General features: G+C 38.0%; 3 protein-coding genes across 10 annotated transcripts; 2 read left to right on the forward strand and 1 right to left on the reverse strand.

The window, feature by feature from the left end:
* Nucleotides 1–50: 50 nt before the first annotated feature.
* Nucleotides 51–4,872, forward strand: zbtb3 (zinc finger and BTB domain containing 3). 5 transcript variants are annotated; one of them, XM_060884971.1, is made up of 4 exons: nucleotides 51–419; nucleotides 586–653; nucleotides 753–2,502; nucleotides 3,087–4,872. In XM_060884971.1, the coding sequence occupies exon 3, from the start codon at nucleotides 759–761 to the stop codon at nucleotides 2,496–2,498; it is 1,740 nt and encodes a 579-aa protein (XP_060740954.1). In that variant the 5' UTR covers nucleotides 51–419; nucleotides 586–653; nucleotides 753–758; the 3' UTR covers nucleotides 2,499–2,502; nucleotides 3,087–4,872. The 5 variants fall into 5 exon arrangements, with proteins under 5 accessions (XP_060740954.1, XP_060740949.1, XP_060740953.1 ...); XM_060884966.1 differs by having other exon boundaries at nucleotides 52–419; nucleotides 753–4,872; XM_060884970.1 differs by having other exon boundaries at nucleotides 52–235; nucleotides 753–4,872.
* rnaseh2c (ribonuclease H2, subunit C) lies at nucleotides 4,728–8,299 on the reverse strand. The gene is made up of 5 exons (XM_060884972.1): nucleotides 8,221–8,299; nucleotides 7,700–7,853; nucleotides 7,495–7,607; nucleotides 5,727–5,846; nucleotides 4,728–5,631 (listed from the first exon to the last, which is right to left on the reverse strand). The coding sequence occupies exons 2-5, from the start codon at nucleotides 7,851–7,853 to the stop codon at nucleotides 5,608–5,610; spliced, it is 411 nt and encodes a 136-aa protein (XP_060740955.1). The 5' UTR covers nucleotides 8,221–8,299; the 3' UTR covers nucleotides 4,728–5,607.
* Nucleotides 8,300–8,498: 199 nt separating this feature from the next.
* On the forward strand, nucleotides 8,499–14,739 carry trmt12 (tRNA methyltransferase 12 homolog). Of its 4 annotated transcripts, none has more exons than XM_060885955.1 (8): nucleotides 8,499–8,576; nucleotides 9,098–9,163; nucleotides 9,285–9,453; nucleotides 9,571–9,769; nucleotides 12,253–12,403; nucleotides 12,505–12,614; nucleotides 12,700–12,857; nucleotides 14,229–14,739. In XM_060885955.1, exons 2-8 carry the CDS (start codon nucleotides 9,111–9,113, stop codon nucleotides 14,622–14,624), a joined length of 1,236 nt encoding a protein of 411 aa, XP_060741938.1. In that variant the 5' UTR covers nucleotides 8,499–8,576; nucleotides 9,098–9,110; the 3' UTR covers nucleotides 14,625–14,739. The 4 variants fall into 4 exon arrangements, with proteins under 4 accessions (XP_060741938.1, XP_060741937.1, XP_060741939.1 ...); XM_060885954.1 differs by lacking the exon at nucleotides 8,499–8,576 and adding an exon at nucleotides 8,634–8,745; XM_060885956.1 differs by lacking the exon at nucleotides 8,499–8,576 and adding an exon at nucleotides 8,752–8,794.
* Nucleotides 14,740–15,035: the final 296 nt, after the last annotated feature.

Raw genomic sequence — 15,035 nt, forward strand, 5'->3', positions numbered from 1 at the left:
GCTCGTTTAAAACGCGGTGCACTATGTTCTGTGTAAATGACGTTATTTTGTGCCCTTCTTAGTGCACCTATGTAGGGACTCGAGCGCTTATGGGGATTCAGCCAAGGAATAACAGCTACGTTAGCAGAATGGTTGTAGCTTCGGTTCGGACCGCGTTCTGTTTTTTTAATTGATTTGTATTTAACTCTAGCAACACATTATTTGTATTTATGCAGCGAAAAGAAAGACTGTGAACGTATGTAAGCAGTATTATTTTATTGTTTTGGGTATATGACGTTTTATTTGCAAGCTAAAGTGAGTTTTTTTTTTTAGCTATGATGTTAGCTAAGTTTAGCTAGCTAGTAAGTAAAGTGGTTTGTTGTCACAGCATAATTAGCTTAGCGTTTTGCCTCCCTGTGAACAGTCAACAGACATATTCTGTAAGTTCAAACTGTAAGACGTGCATTAATCCTCAGATGTTTCCTAACCTTACTGTACTTTTTTTTTCCCGACGTGATGAAGTGATTGTTTCCGTTTCGTGGGATATCTTTTTTTTAATAGCTTGAGTAGGTTCAGATCTTACATGCTGTTGTTTGTTGTCTGAAGGCCTACAAAGGGACTGAAGAACCGAAAACATTGCTGTAATTTAATATATACTTAGTTGTTAATCTGAGGTATTATGTTCAGTATCTCACTATATGATTATAAGGTTCATGTGTGTTTTATCCTCCTGTGTATTCAGTGTCTGCTGATCTCTGTCTCACTTGTTGCAGCTTGCCATGGAGTTCCCAGGTCATAGCCAGCAGCTCTTGGCCAGTCTACGCTCTCAGCGTCTACAGGGATTCCTGTGTGACTGCACAGTCAGAGTTGGATCCACTCGTTTTCTGGCTCACCGTGCAGTACTGGCCTCCTGCTCACCGTTCTTCCACATGTTTTACTCTGAACACCCAGTAGGCAGCAAGTCTACAGTAAACGGAGGTCCAGAGACAGACAGTGTCACCATTAATGGAGATATAGTGACCCCACCGGCATTCGGATTGCTCCTCGATTTCATGTACGACGGAGTGCTACAGTTGGCAGCACATCCACCTCCGGAAGACGTTCTTGCTGCGGCCAGTTTTTTGCACATGAACGATGTGGTCCGTGTCTGTAAGAAAAGACTGCAGGGTCGCGGACTGGCTGAGGCTGACAGCACCAGGGCAGAAGAGGGAGCAAGTGAAACTGGGGGACATGGAACAATGTATAGTGGGACATCTAGGGAAGGAAGGTCAAATGGCGAAAGGGAAACAGTGGAAAGTGGACAAGGAGCCATCAGGGTTTCAGCATCACATCCAGCCTTGTCTCCCTCAATAACACAGTGTCCCCAGTCAAGCCAGCATTCAGCATCTCACACTGACACTAAAGTAGAGACAAACGTGGGAGTACCTAACTGCATCACACACAGCATTAATCTAGGAAGTCCCGACATGGCAGACACTACTCAACCAGGCATGGACTCTCTTTCAGCAGTAAATGATTCCGGTCCAGGCTTGTACTGTTCTTCTCCTGGATCTGCTCGGGCTGGGATGTCAGCAGCTGCTAATATGGAGTCTACACTTTCAAGTCCTTGCAGCACCACAGAACCAGTTCATACAGTAACAGAGACCCTGCCCAGTGCATCCACTGTTATGGTTCTGGTTCCTGTGGAGCACAGACGAAATAGAGATTCTATTCAAGAATCAAGCAATGTGTTTAGGGTTGCCACAAATCATCCTGGTCAAAGCAAAAAACCCACGTCATTTCAACGTAATGGACAAAGTGGAAGTGATGACGTGAGACACACTGCCAGAGGTTTAAATGACCAGCCAACGCTGCAGTCACGCTCCTGCTCTCCCACAGCCTTATATTCAGCTGATAGAGAAGATGGTAGTGAAGAGACAGCAAACGTGAAGGTGGAGGCCATTGTAATCTCTGATGAAGAGCTAGAAGACATTGAAGATATGCCGGTTCAGGTCAGAGAGCGAAGAATAGAGAGTGATTTGGAAGACAAAGAGAATTACGAGAGAGACGTTGAGATCACCAATACTCACTTCATACCTAGCCACACATTGATGCAGGTCCCACATAATCATCAAGAGCCGCTCTCTTTTCCTTTTTCACCACAGGGTCCTAGTGCTTCCTCTTCTGACACACCCAGCTTCCCATCTACACTCTTCACAGCAGCTTCTCAGCAATCAGAGCAACAGACTATCTACTTTGAGGAATATCACGATTCTCTTGGGAATTATGTAGAGGATGTGCCTACATGTGCCACTTGTGGAAAGACATTTTCTTGTGCGTATACACTGAGAAGGCATGCAATAGTGCACACACGTGAGCGTCCGTATGAATGCCGATACTGTTACCGGAGTTACACACAGTCAGGAGATTTGTACAGGCACATAAGGAAGGCACATGATCAAGATTTGCCAATGAAGCGCAGCAGGACAGAATCTGACCCTCCTCTGTCACCACCTCTTCCTCAGCCACCTCAAACATAACGTGGTCAGTCATACTGCACAGAGTACTAAAGCTATTGCAAAGGATAAAATTGTGCACCTGTATTTTTGTGTTGTTTTTACAGGTTGTGTTATCCAGTTTTGCAAAGGACTGACATAGTTAGCCTTTAGTGTCTAAGTGAGTATTTAACGCTAAACTTAACCTGCCACTGGATATCATTATGTCCAAAAACAGACCGTCCCATTCAGGACGGATCATAATCCAAATCACTGTTTAGGTGCTCAGTGTAGATACAAACAGAATAAGATTTTTAAATATTTTTAACAGAAAGTATTGGAATAGCAAGGCCAATTATTTGCTGTACACTGGAGACATTTTGGTTTGAATGAGCTGATATTTATTTTCCTTCTATTTACATCTTGATGTGATAAACAATGTAGGACATGGCACCTTGTGTTTGTACCATGGCCATGGACATTTTTTGAAGGGTACAAAAATATTAGAACTGTTTAAAATATCTGACTGTTGCCCAGTTGTCTCCTGTTAGATTTATATTTATTTATTTATAACACCTAATAGACCTAAATCACCTGTGATGACTGCATTTGTTGTTAAAAATTATAATCCAGCATGCAGACCAGAGAGCTGTCTAAAAAAAATCAAGTCATTTGAACTAGTTGTATACTAACAACCAGACAGTAAACAGGACAGCCAAGGAGAACAGCAGCAGCTGATGACAGAAACATTACGAGAGCTGTGATAATAAACCCCACACAGCAGTCGGGGACACAACCAACAATCCACCATTCAAAAAAGACTTTGAGAGCAGAAATAAAGAGGCCACACCACATGATGCAAACCACTTATCAGCAGGTTGCAATGAAGCTCTTAGGAAAACCAGAGAAGATACTTAACTATAATGACATAAGCTACAAATGGTCTGATACTTAGCTCAATCTACCAAAGTGATAGAAAGACCAAAATGATAGAGAAAGAAAGGATCTGCTGAAGATCCAGAACATACAAGCTGCTCTATAAAACATGGTGGTGGTAGTGTCATGGCTTGGGCTTGGATGACTGCTTTTGGAACAGAAAGAATGAATATAGATGTTTACAGAACCTCATTATGAACCAAAACACACTGACAACACAAGTGCTTCATCAGGGGAAAGTGGAAGGTTTTAGACTGGCTAAGTCAATCAAACAGACTATAACCCAGTTGTGCAGCATTTCACCTCCTGAAGAGGAGACTGAAGGGAGAAACCACCCAAAACAAATAACTGAAAGAAGCTGTGATACAAGATTAGAAACGCATAACAAAAGAAGAAATCAATAGTTTGGTGATGTCAGTGAGTCGCATGCTTACTGTAGCTATTGCAAGCAAGTGATCTGCTACCCAAGGTGCCTTGTTCTAATTAGTTTAACACATCTAGATGTAAATGTCAGGAAATTCTGATTTTTTTATATATGTATTTATGTGTGTGTGTGTGTGTATATATATATATATATATATATATATATATATATATATATATATATATATATACACACACACACACACACAAAAATTGCTGGTCCAATATAGGGAGCAAGGTTAACACCTACATTGAGGAACATAAACATTTGAATAGCATCTTCCCTGTATTGCTTTAAGTAATGTAATGTACTGTTTTGACCGGTTTTAAAACAGCCAAATTCCCTTCATTGAAAACACTATTTGGGGTAAACGGTGCACCTCACTCTGTTATGTAAATGTAATAAAACTTTTATCTAAGCTTTTTTTTTCCCAAGCACTAAATCCATCTACTCAGCCTGTTCTCACAGAGGAGTAGATAAACCAGTTTCAAATATCTTATGTTAATACTGTGGTTGTTGACTATCACTGTATATCATTTATTATTCATTTTGTCATATTAAGTAATAACTTCATCCTGAAAAGTGTAGCGCCTGATCCGGAGCCTATCCTGCAAATGCTGGAAAAGACGTGGGAACATACCCTGGATACAACGCCAAGTCATCAGTGAGAACATCGTTTATCACGGCAGTAGTGGGCTTGTGCAAGTCTGCATGTAATTAGGTCTGTCTCATGAAAAACATCTCATCCACTCACTCAATGCTTTGTGTGTATACTCAGTTCTCTCAAATGAGACATTAATGCTAAAGGGTACAGTAAAGCACTGAAATGCTTACATTTACCTTATGGGTTTCTATCTTTAACGTGAAAGCACGGTCAAACATTTGAATGAATAATGAGTTTTGCAAACAGAAAGTGTTAAATATACATGGTGCATTTATCACAAACTTACAGCACTATTTGTTGCAGTACAAAGTTACAGTTGAGGACTGGGCTCTAAAGAAGCTACACATAAGCTCATGAAATGTATAATAATGTTTGATAAACAATCATTGTGAAAACAGGTCATGTATTTATTTCTAAATGCATAAAGATGGTTTGAGTATAAATCTTACACCTGCCTCACCACAACAGTAAAATTCAGTCAACATTCATGCACTTTTTAATTGAGTCACCAATTTCTTGCAAAGTCACATTAACACTATATTTCTGTGTTCAGTCATACATTTGATCCCAAGCTCACCTTTTTTGTCCAGAATCATTCATGTGAAATAATATTTCAGTATTTTAAAGAGCAAAGTATCTCAAAGCTTCTGATTCTGATCTGCTTCAGGTTCTCACCATGTTAATGGTTTACAGTCTGTAAACAAAATCCAGCATCTCACATTCAGCTCTTTTGATCAAATCAAAGGTTTTGACTTCATGCAGCAATCTGTTCTGAAATGTGGTGTAGTTTTGTAGTTGTCCAGATCCAAAAATGGGTCCTCATTTTATTTTTTTCTAATTCACTAGGTACACAAAATAAATTAATCTGATCCATGACGTAAAAGTTTCATCTCAGTATGTAAAACAGCTTAATATTGTGAATAAACCTTTTAATAATTGCTGCTTGAGTCATCTACTGTTCTGTGAAACTCAGACTACTGTGTATACATATTATACAAAACTGTGTGTAAAGACCAATGCACAGACTGCATAAATATAAAAAGGATAAATCATCAAGTAGGTGTTCAGCTAACACACACAGGTGAAAATGTAACAGTACACTGGGTGAGAAAAGTGTCCTGATAAAGCTTTCAGTCCTCCACTGGTGCATGTATCTGAGGAAACAAAAGTGACAAACTGGATTTGTATTCAGTCAAAAGCCAGAAGCCAGTTGTGGTCTAATCTGTCAAAAGTAACCATCTCTGCTCACCATCTCTGCTAATTTTGGCCATGCCATTGCCATCACGATTCGATCATCTGATGTGGGAGGAGTCTCCAAATTCCAATATGTGAAATTATGAAAAACTGAAGAAACCTTAACAATTCTGTCCTGGGGTTTAGACGAGAATTGAAATGATAAAGATTAGTGCTAAAAACAAGCAATCAAAAAATAATTTTCTTAAAATAAAAATTTCTACAAAAGAAAATTTCACTAATGTTAAACTTTTGGTTATTAATAGATGCAATAGATTGAGAATTGTTCTGGAAAATGCTATGCTGTGTAATAACACTAGACGACTGACTTCATACACCTAAAATCCTGCACTTAATAAGATACAGCAATTTTGTCAAATGCACTTAGTCGAATCAAGAAACATGCACATAAGAAGCATCTAGATGAAGAATCCACAGGTCCTTCCTGTGTGAAAAATGCCAGGGAACATGATATGAAGGAACATGATTTTCAGTATAAGACTAAAAGCTGAGCAAAACTGAGTGATGTCTATAAGCAGTAAGGATTGATTAGGGTATAAAAATAGATTTGCATGCTGTATATGAAGAATTGTTTTGCTCAGTAAGTCAGGTTGTTTTAGTCTGACATTTCGGCGAACGAAATCGTTTCAGTTAGTAAATAATTTTGCTCTTGAATTTCTCTTGTCCAGATTTCCTTTCAGAAATTCCCTGTTTATGAGTTTAGGGATTTGCCTATTGAAGATGAGCAAAAATCACGTCTTTAAATTAATTACATTTGGGTATAAAAACCATCTTACTGTAGGGATTTTTCAGAACCTGATTCTGATCTAAACCTGATCTAAACCACAGAACCTAAAAGGTTTTTGCATACAACGTTTGAAGAAATTAATAGTTGTAATAATATATAGTAGTATTAATAGTTGTATTAATTAATAATTGTGTATTAATAGCGCTCTAATGAGGCTTTTAATAATAAATAATTCTATGCTTAAACAATGAAATAATACAGACATTTCTCACTTATCTGCCCCTGTGTGATGCTGAAGGAGAATGAAGGAGAGGAGAATGGCCAGACTGGTCTAAGCTGATAGGAAGTCTATAGTAACTCAATAAAGCACTGTTTACCACCACAGACAGCAGACAAGCACAGACTCCAAAACTAACCAGCCGAAGACAAAGAAAAATGCTCAGTTTTTGTGAGTCTGTGCCCATGATGGCCTCAGAGTCCTGGTGTTGGCAGAGCGGAATTGATCCCAATGTGGCCTTTTGCTGTTATAACTCGAACCTGAAGATTTGATGTCACTATAGTTATTTGTAGTTGCTATATCCCAACCCTACTGTATAGACTCTGGAGACTGAAATTCTCAAAAGAGCAGCACTTTCTACGATACTCAAGTCAGCCAATCTGTCACAAGCAACCATGCAATGATTTAACAGATCAACCCTTTTCCCCATTCTGATGTTTATTAACTGAAGCGAGCAGGTGGTGTACAGGCTTTCCTAAAATGGTGGACAGTTATTGTATCTAGTCATTAGTTCTTACTTGTGATCTCAAAAGAGAGCTGTTGGTGACACTTTTTATGAGCTTTTACATGTCCTAGACATTTTGCTTTGACTGAATTTCTTTTTATTTTTAATACTGGTGAATGACTCAACTGCTGTCTGTACACTTGTATACTAAAGGCCAACACAATGTGCAAATCTTTACAAAGTTTTTAAATAAATGAAGAGGCTAAAGTTGCACTTGTTTATAAAGAACCCTCAGGCTGCATCAGTATACTTACTTCTTGATCAGATGATGGTTTCTGTACCTCCTTCAACACCAGTCCTGTGTAGTCCTGAGGGTGCGTCACTTCCTGACCTTTCAGACCCCGCCCCCTAAACGACACTGTCTTTTCTACAATGAAACACACAAACATATGACCATTGTCTGAAATTAACCATAGTGCATTTATTAACCATGAACTAAAACTCGCATGGACGACAAACCGTGCTTTCTCTCCTTCACCGTCGGCGTGAAAAACGTGGCCACTTGTGCAGCTCCGTCGTGCTCGACGTCACAAGGTAACAGATGAACGTCTGACTGATGGGTCTGATTCACAGAGCCGAGCTGCACCACAGTCACACAACTGTTCACTGCCATCTGAGGACACAAATACACAGGGCACATTCAACACCCCTAGATTAGCACGCTATGGGTGAATTGTGAAGTAATGTCTTCTACAACGTATACAATTTATATCTTGTATATATTAAGCATAAGTAGCCATTTATGAGTTGTGGTAGCTCAGTGGTTAAGATGTTTGATTACTGATCAGAAGGTCATGAGTTCTAATCCCTTAAAATGTAAGTCACTCAGGATAAGATAACTGGATAACTGCTAAATGAACAAAAAACAACTGGACCACAGACAGTCCCATTTTCACTCGGGTTATTTGTGATACTGTCTGACTTTTCGGTTGTCACAGTGATTATTCCTGCTAGTTTTAAACAGTTAAACTGACTCTTACCCTTAAAACAAACTCTTCTCTCTTCTCGTGAAAACGCGCTGTTTACAAACTGCATGAATTAAAACGAGGGAGTTTTGGCGGGTGTTACAACAAACACTGCCCTCTAGCGCACTGGGGTTAAATTGTAGTTTTGTAGATTGAGATTTTGTTGTTATCGCCAGAATTCGCATTTAAATTTTCCACTGTATAATGTAAAATAATATATAATGGAAATGTATAAAATAAATATACATGAAGTATATAGAATTTATTTATTTATTATCTAAACCCGAACCTGACGTATGATGTGTAACGCATAAAATGTCCGACTAGGAACTTGTGTCGAAACACGACTTGTGGCTCAAATAACATTCTGAGTTGAGTTAATACATGAGTTAATAATACATTTAAAATATGGTCTGTGTACTACTTTAAAAAGTGATAGCAAAAAAAGACAGAACGCACTTTATATCAGTTTTGAGCAATTTGTTACATTCGAACGCTAGCTATGTCGTTGATGTGCACGTGCAGGTTAGCCAGGAAGAGGTAAACATTAGCCTAGTGTGGATGTGTGTCTGCAGTTTTAAGTTTCAGTGTAATATACAGCTCTTTAACGTGTTGCAGTGTAGCAAGATTAGTGCAAAGGTCTACCTGCTATAGTAGATTTCCTAATATCCGATACATATATATAGTTATATTTATCGGATATTAAGCAGGTAGACCTTTGCACTAATATATATATATATATATATATATATATATATATATATATATATATATATATATATATATACACAGATTGTTATTGCATTAATTTTTTTCTTAGGATTTTAATACGCAGGGATCATGCACGTGTGTATCAGACATTCACTTTGGCTCTTTAATGTTGTTTTCATAGAGACAGCTCACAAATGGATTGCATCAGGGCTCTGAAGGTGCCACAGCGTTCTGCAGAGCTTTACAGGCAAGTGACGTCACTTACACGATACATGACGTCACCCGTTTTAACAGGTCACTAATGCTGTATCCACATATAAACTATATAGCAGCCACCTTCCTGTTCATTTATTTGTTTATTTTTATAGGAAACATCTGTTAGAGAAGGGCGCTTTAGATCAGCAGTACTGCGTACAGAAACACTCAGATGGAACAGTGACTCTCCCGGTCTTTCCCTGGGCTCTGTCTCACCTGGATTCTCTCACACTGCACAGCTCTGTGGATCAGGACAGCTCCTGTAAAATCGTTCAAATGCAGGTTGCCATAATCACAATATATATGATATATAAGGTTATATACATGTTTTTAGGTTTGGCATTGTAGGCCATGAATCCATTTGCCTTCCCTGTGTTTGTTGTTTATGATTATGATTAGGTTCCTCAGCCGTCAAAGAAAAGCAAAACGAAGCCTCATAGAGACAGAATGATTGAGGTTGTGCAGGAACTGGTGGCGACTAAAGGAGTGCAGTGGAGTAGGGAACTTGAAGATGACCTGCCCAGTGGATGGCAACGTCATGGAGATCTGCTTTTATTTGGTGATGGATGCTTTTCACAAGCAATCTGGAGAAAATTTGGTATGACAACTTCTACTTTAAGGGCTAGTTTCTCTTGACTTATTATTATTGATGTTTTTGTTGTTAATGGTGTGGTGGTTTCCATGATGACCCTATTTTCTATTTTATTGATTCGTAAATAAAAAATATATCTATAATGGTTACAAATATAATTTTGTTTTTTCAACTACATTTACTGTTCATCCTGGAAAAAACATCCCTTGTACAAATTTGAGGTTTTTGTCAAATCTAAACATTTTAGTGAAAAGAAAAATGTGCTCAACCTGATTGTGTTAGTGTGCCAACACCATATCTAATATTTTGCAATTTAATAAATAGGAGGTAAAGGATTTCTGCTGTGTTCAGCTCTCTTTAAGTCATTCTACAAGTTTTTGACAGGATTTAGGTTTGGACTCTCTTACTTGGCCATGCTGTAATGTTGATCATCTTCTGATGCTGTTCCTCTATTGACTTGGATTTGTGCCTTGGATTGTTATTGTGCTGGAACATTCTTCATCTTCAGCTGTCTAACAGAAACCTACAGGTTTTGTACTGAAATTGTATTTTCAGACATTCATGATTCCCTCTGTCTTCATTATTGCCCCAGTGCCAGCTGACAAGATTCAATATTTGAATTTTAGGATGTTGGTTTATCACTTGCATAGATACAAGGACACAAAAAAAAAGAGCTACCATGCTTTGGATTGGTGATCGGGATTGGTGCTTTTGGGTCTTGTTTTAAGCCAAACGTATCTTCTCACATTATGCCTAAAGAGCTCTCCTTATGTGTCATCAGACCATAAAACATTTTGCCACAAGGTTTTGTTGAATGTGAGCAGGTTTTAGCAAAATTTTGATCATTTTATATGGTTTTTATTTTTGTAAGATATAACGCTGCCCAATAATCCTGGTATGTGACTAATATAAAAGGTTGTTTTAAGCTACAGGGTGTGACCAGCACTTACCAGATAGTTCAGCATCTCTTCTTCTTGGCAGCCTTCTCAATAGCTTTTCTTGTCCTCTTGTCATTTTTGGAGGACATCCCATTCTTAGTAATACAAGTGTGGTAATTTTATTTTCCTCTATTTATTGATTATGGGCTTCACAATGTTCCTGTTCAATGTTTATCTAATGTTTTGGTCATTTTTTTATACCCCTTTCTTGATGGATACCTTACAACAAAGAGGTTACGTGTGTAAGCCTTTTGTGGACCATGGCTTTAGCAGTCAAATGAAACCAAGAAGTGAAGAAAATCTTACAGAAACAGATAATTATTAGTGGATAATCAGAATTATTTAATTGACAGATGTATAATAAATGTTCCTGACCATAAGCTTGAATGTGATCTTCTGTAGTTGTCAGTGATTATTTACGTTACCATGAACAGAAATGCATGTGATTTTAATATAACAAATATACAGTATACATGATTATAAAACTTTTTTATAAACGTTTTTACAGTGGCTGATTAGGAAAGTCACTGAAAATTGAGTCATCAGTGTTCTAGTGTGTAGAGAGCCCTTCCAATACCAGAACATGTTGTACTGATTCATACGTTTGTTATCCATTTAAGATTAAAATGGATTTGTATTCTATTTGTTTTAAAAATGCTAGAAAATCCAGAATCCAGCTGCTTAGGCAAGAAAAGTTTGTAAGATACTGATATCATCGCATACCACAAGGGGTTTTTGATGCATACTAATCGATTGCAGTGACTACACAAAAGTAAAGATTTCTACAGAAATCGCTGTTTTTCATGATTAGCATATCTCATATTTGCATACCAGTTAGATTACCTCTTCAGCAGGTCTCTCACAGGTCCGAGATTGTCACTGCGTTTGGAAGCAAGATCATTATTGAAGCATGTTGTGTAACTTCAGCAGCAAACCATGACTGCTGGAGTACCATGCTTGCAGTAAATGGTAACACGGAGTTTACTCAGTACCCCAGCTTATATTTATTCAGATCTTTAAAAAAAAAAGTGTGCTGTTTTGCATTGTAAATTGCAAAACCTGCTAGATAATGGAAAAGTTAGACGATAATGGAAAAGTATTCTAGACGATACAGAGTAGATGTGTGTACCATGTGTACCATTCCGTTCCTGTGATGCTATAGCCTTGTGTACCATTCTGTTCCTGTGATGCTATAGCCTTGTGTACCATTCTGTTCCTGTGATGCTATAGCCTTGTGTATCATTTTGATCCCTGTGATGTTTAGCTTAAATTGGTGTTTTAATTTCTTCTCAGAAACGCTGCATTTAGCTTAGCATTTAGCTCAGCATGAGAAATGTACTATTGTTTCTGTTAAAAACTAGGATGTCCCCTTGTTTTTCACTACGACAATTTTCATCTATTCCATTTAGTATGTCATAGTTTTAAATTACTTTTTTTGTTGTTGTTGTTGTTGTTGTTGTTGTTGTAGAAACCTATTTAGTATTTGCACTAACATTAGACTCACAGGACCCATTAAAACTGGACTGATTTTATCTTTGTTCATTCCCCCAGGCTCTGAGTTGTGGTTGGCTGTTGCCCAGGCACTAGGAGTGAAGCGTCTAGCACGAAAAAAACACATTTCCCAAAATGGGTGGCGCACCCCAGTCATAACAATGCTGTTAGGAGACGACAGCTATGTAACTCATGTTGATAACCACATCAGGTAAAGCTTTGCTTACAGAAAAGTCCTGTTCGAAGTGTGAAAAAAGAATAATATCAAATGAATTGGAATGAGGTGTATCTTCAACCACTTACACGTCCTAGATATGAATTTGATATCACCAAGTGCATGTTCTCCTTCGGAAACATCACAGAAAAACTGCGAATCTCGTCCTTTGACTGCAGTGGGGAGACAGTGGTTGACCTGTATGCAGGTATGCACTACACACTTGTTTAGCTCCGGCATACAGGCAAAGCTAGACTTTGTGAGTTGAACCACAGATTTTTCTTCCCTGTCAGGAATTGGCTACTTCGCCCTGCCGTATCTGGTACATGCCGGTGCTGCCCATGTGCATGCATGTGAATGGAACCCACATGCAGTTTCAGCACTGCGAAGAAACCTGCACATTAATAAAGTAGCTCATCGTTGCACTATACATCAAGGAGACAACAAACAAGTAAGAATTCATTTTTCCACATTTGCTTCACAGACAGAATCTGAAGAGGAAATTTTACACAGTGGTGTCGACTGCAAATAGAATAACATGTTCATTTATCATTTCATTAGTAACTAATTTAATCTGTGTACTTTCCAGGGATTTGTTTGGCTAGAACATAATCTTATAATATGGATTTAAAACATGCAGTTATTTAACAAAGAAATACAGCTAATTTTTAATATGCTAAAGGAGGTTTAAGGGGAAGTTTAAGTGTCAGTGCTTTGTAGCAGTCACAGGAAAGGCTTCAGCACAGAGTACTCTTGTACTTTCCAGTTGGACATCATATTTTTCCTGTTTTATTAACTTTGAGACAGAAAAAAGGCGCTGATGAGGGTTTTATAGCTGTTATTACATAAAGATAACTGAAACCATTTTTACAGCTATTCCTGACTATTAAACATTGCTACATTTGGGGTCATAAGTTTACATACACCTTGAATAATCTGCAAAAATGTTAGTAAATAAAAATGTGTAAAAAGATTGATCTGAATCATATAGTCATTTTTGATCAGAGGTGAAATATGCAGAAGGTGCCTGAAAAGCAAATAACGTGCAGTAACTTTTGTAAGAAGAGCAGGCAAGAAAAGCAAAGGACTCATGAATAACTATCACAAAAACGTTGATCATCCAGGTCACAGTATTAAAAATCAAGCACATTTAAACTTGTTAACATCTGAACATTTTACAGATTCTGCAAGGTGATTGCAAACATATAAACTGATGACGTTTGTGCCATTATTTAATACTTAAATAACATAAAAAATTAGTCTTTGACAAGTTACTGTGATGTAAGAGAAATAAAACCCTTTTCTCCACTGTGTTGGGCTGCATCACATCACATTACCTCAAGATTGATTATTTTCCTATAAGAATATTTTATTCCTTACTCCTTAAAATGGGAACAGTACATTTACTATTACATACATTTACATATTGTTCTGCAGTTAAGTGCTATTACATTCACACACTCATTCACACCTACAGGAAATGTAGCATAGCTACTCCATCTAACAGCAAAGAGGGAAAGAATGCGGAGAACGTTGAGGAAACACAACAGAAAGCGGGAGAACACACAGAAACTTCATACAGGCAGCAATTATTCACACTGAATAATTCTAAATAAAACATACCATTAGCTGAATTGCTGACAATTGAATTGTATTTAGTTAAAGTAAATGAATTTAATATAATTTATACCACTGATGAAAAGAGTAATGGTCAACACTAGAGTTACATTATTAACTACATTATGTTCAGTTTTTATAATAAATACATTATTCAACATTGAAATGTGCTGTGAATTAAATGCTTTCTGCACACTCTCCCTAGCTGTCCCTGAATGACGTAGCTGACCGGGTGAATCTAGGGCTGATCCCAAGCTCTGAAGAGGGCTGGCCAATGGCATGCCGTCTCCTGCGGAGAGACACTGGTGGAATGTTGCATATCCATAACAATGTCACCACACCTATCCAGCATCAGAACCTTCAGCCATCCTCCTATTCACTGAATGAGGGAGAGGGATATGTAAATGAACGCCTAAACATTTCTAGAGACAAAGAAGCATGGAACAACTGGGCGAAAATCACAGTGAGCCACATCGCCCAACTTCTGAGAGGCATCACCCAAACTGAGTGGAGAACCAGCATTAAACATATAGAGCATGTAAAATCTTATGCACCACACATAAATCACATAGTATTGGATCTGGAGTGTAGACCAGTCTAATAAGTTGATTGACGGTCATCTTTTTGTGTGCAAAATTTTTTAATGTTTAACTTTGCTTAGAGCCATGTAAGCTCGAATCAAGCTTGTTACCAGTAACAGTAAACAAATGATTACAGTGGCTGTCTGCTGTGTAGCATTCATTTGAATATTCCAGTGAGCAGTGAAATGTGTCGGCCTGTCTGTGTGTGTCGGTCAGTGTGTGTGTCGGCCTGTGTGTGTGTGTGTCAGTCAGTGTGTGTGTCGGTTTCAGACACCTGCACCAAACCTCATACTGTTATAAAATTGCTATAATCAGAAGGAATCTTTTTTCATTTGTGTTAAGGTGTGTGGAAAAATGGAAAAATGTATCCACTATAAGAAACACTGTCAGGTGTATATTATATTTTAGTCAGGTGACTATATGTCAGGTGT

Source organism: Tachysurus vachellii, chromosome 13 (assembly GCF_030014155.1).
Source record: "Tachysurus vachellii isolate PV-2020 chromosome 13, HZAU_Pvac_v1, whole genome shotgun sequence".
NCBI classification, from domain to species: domain Eukaryota; kingdom Metazoa; phylum Chordata; class Actinopteri; order Siluriformes; family Bagridae; genus Tachysurus; species Tachysurus vachellii.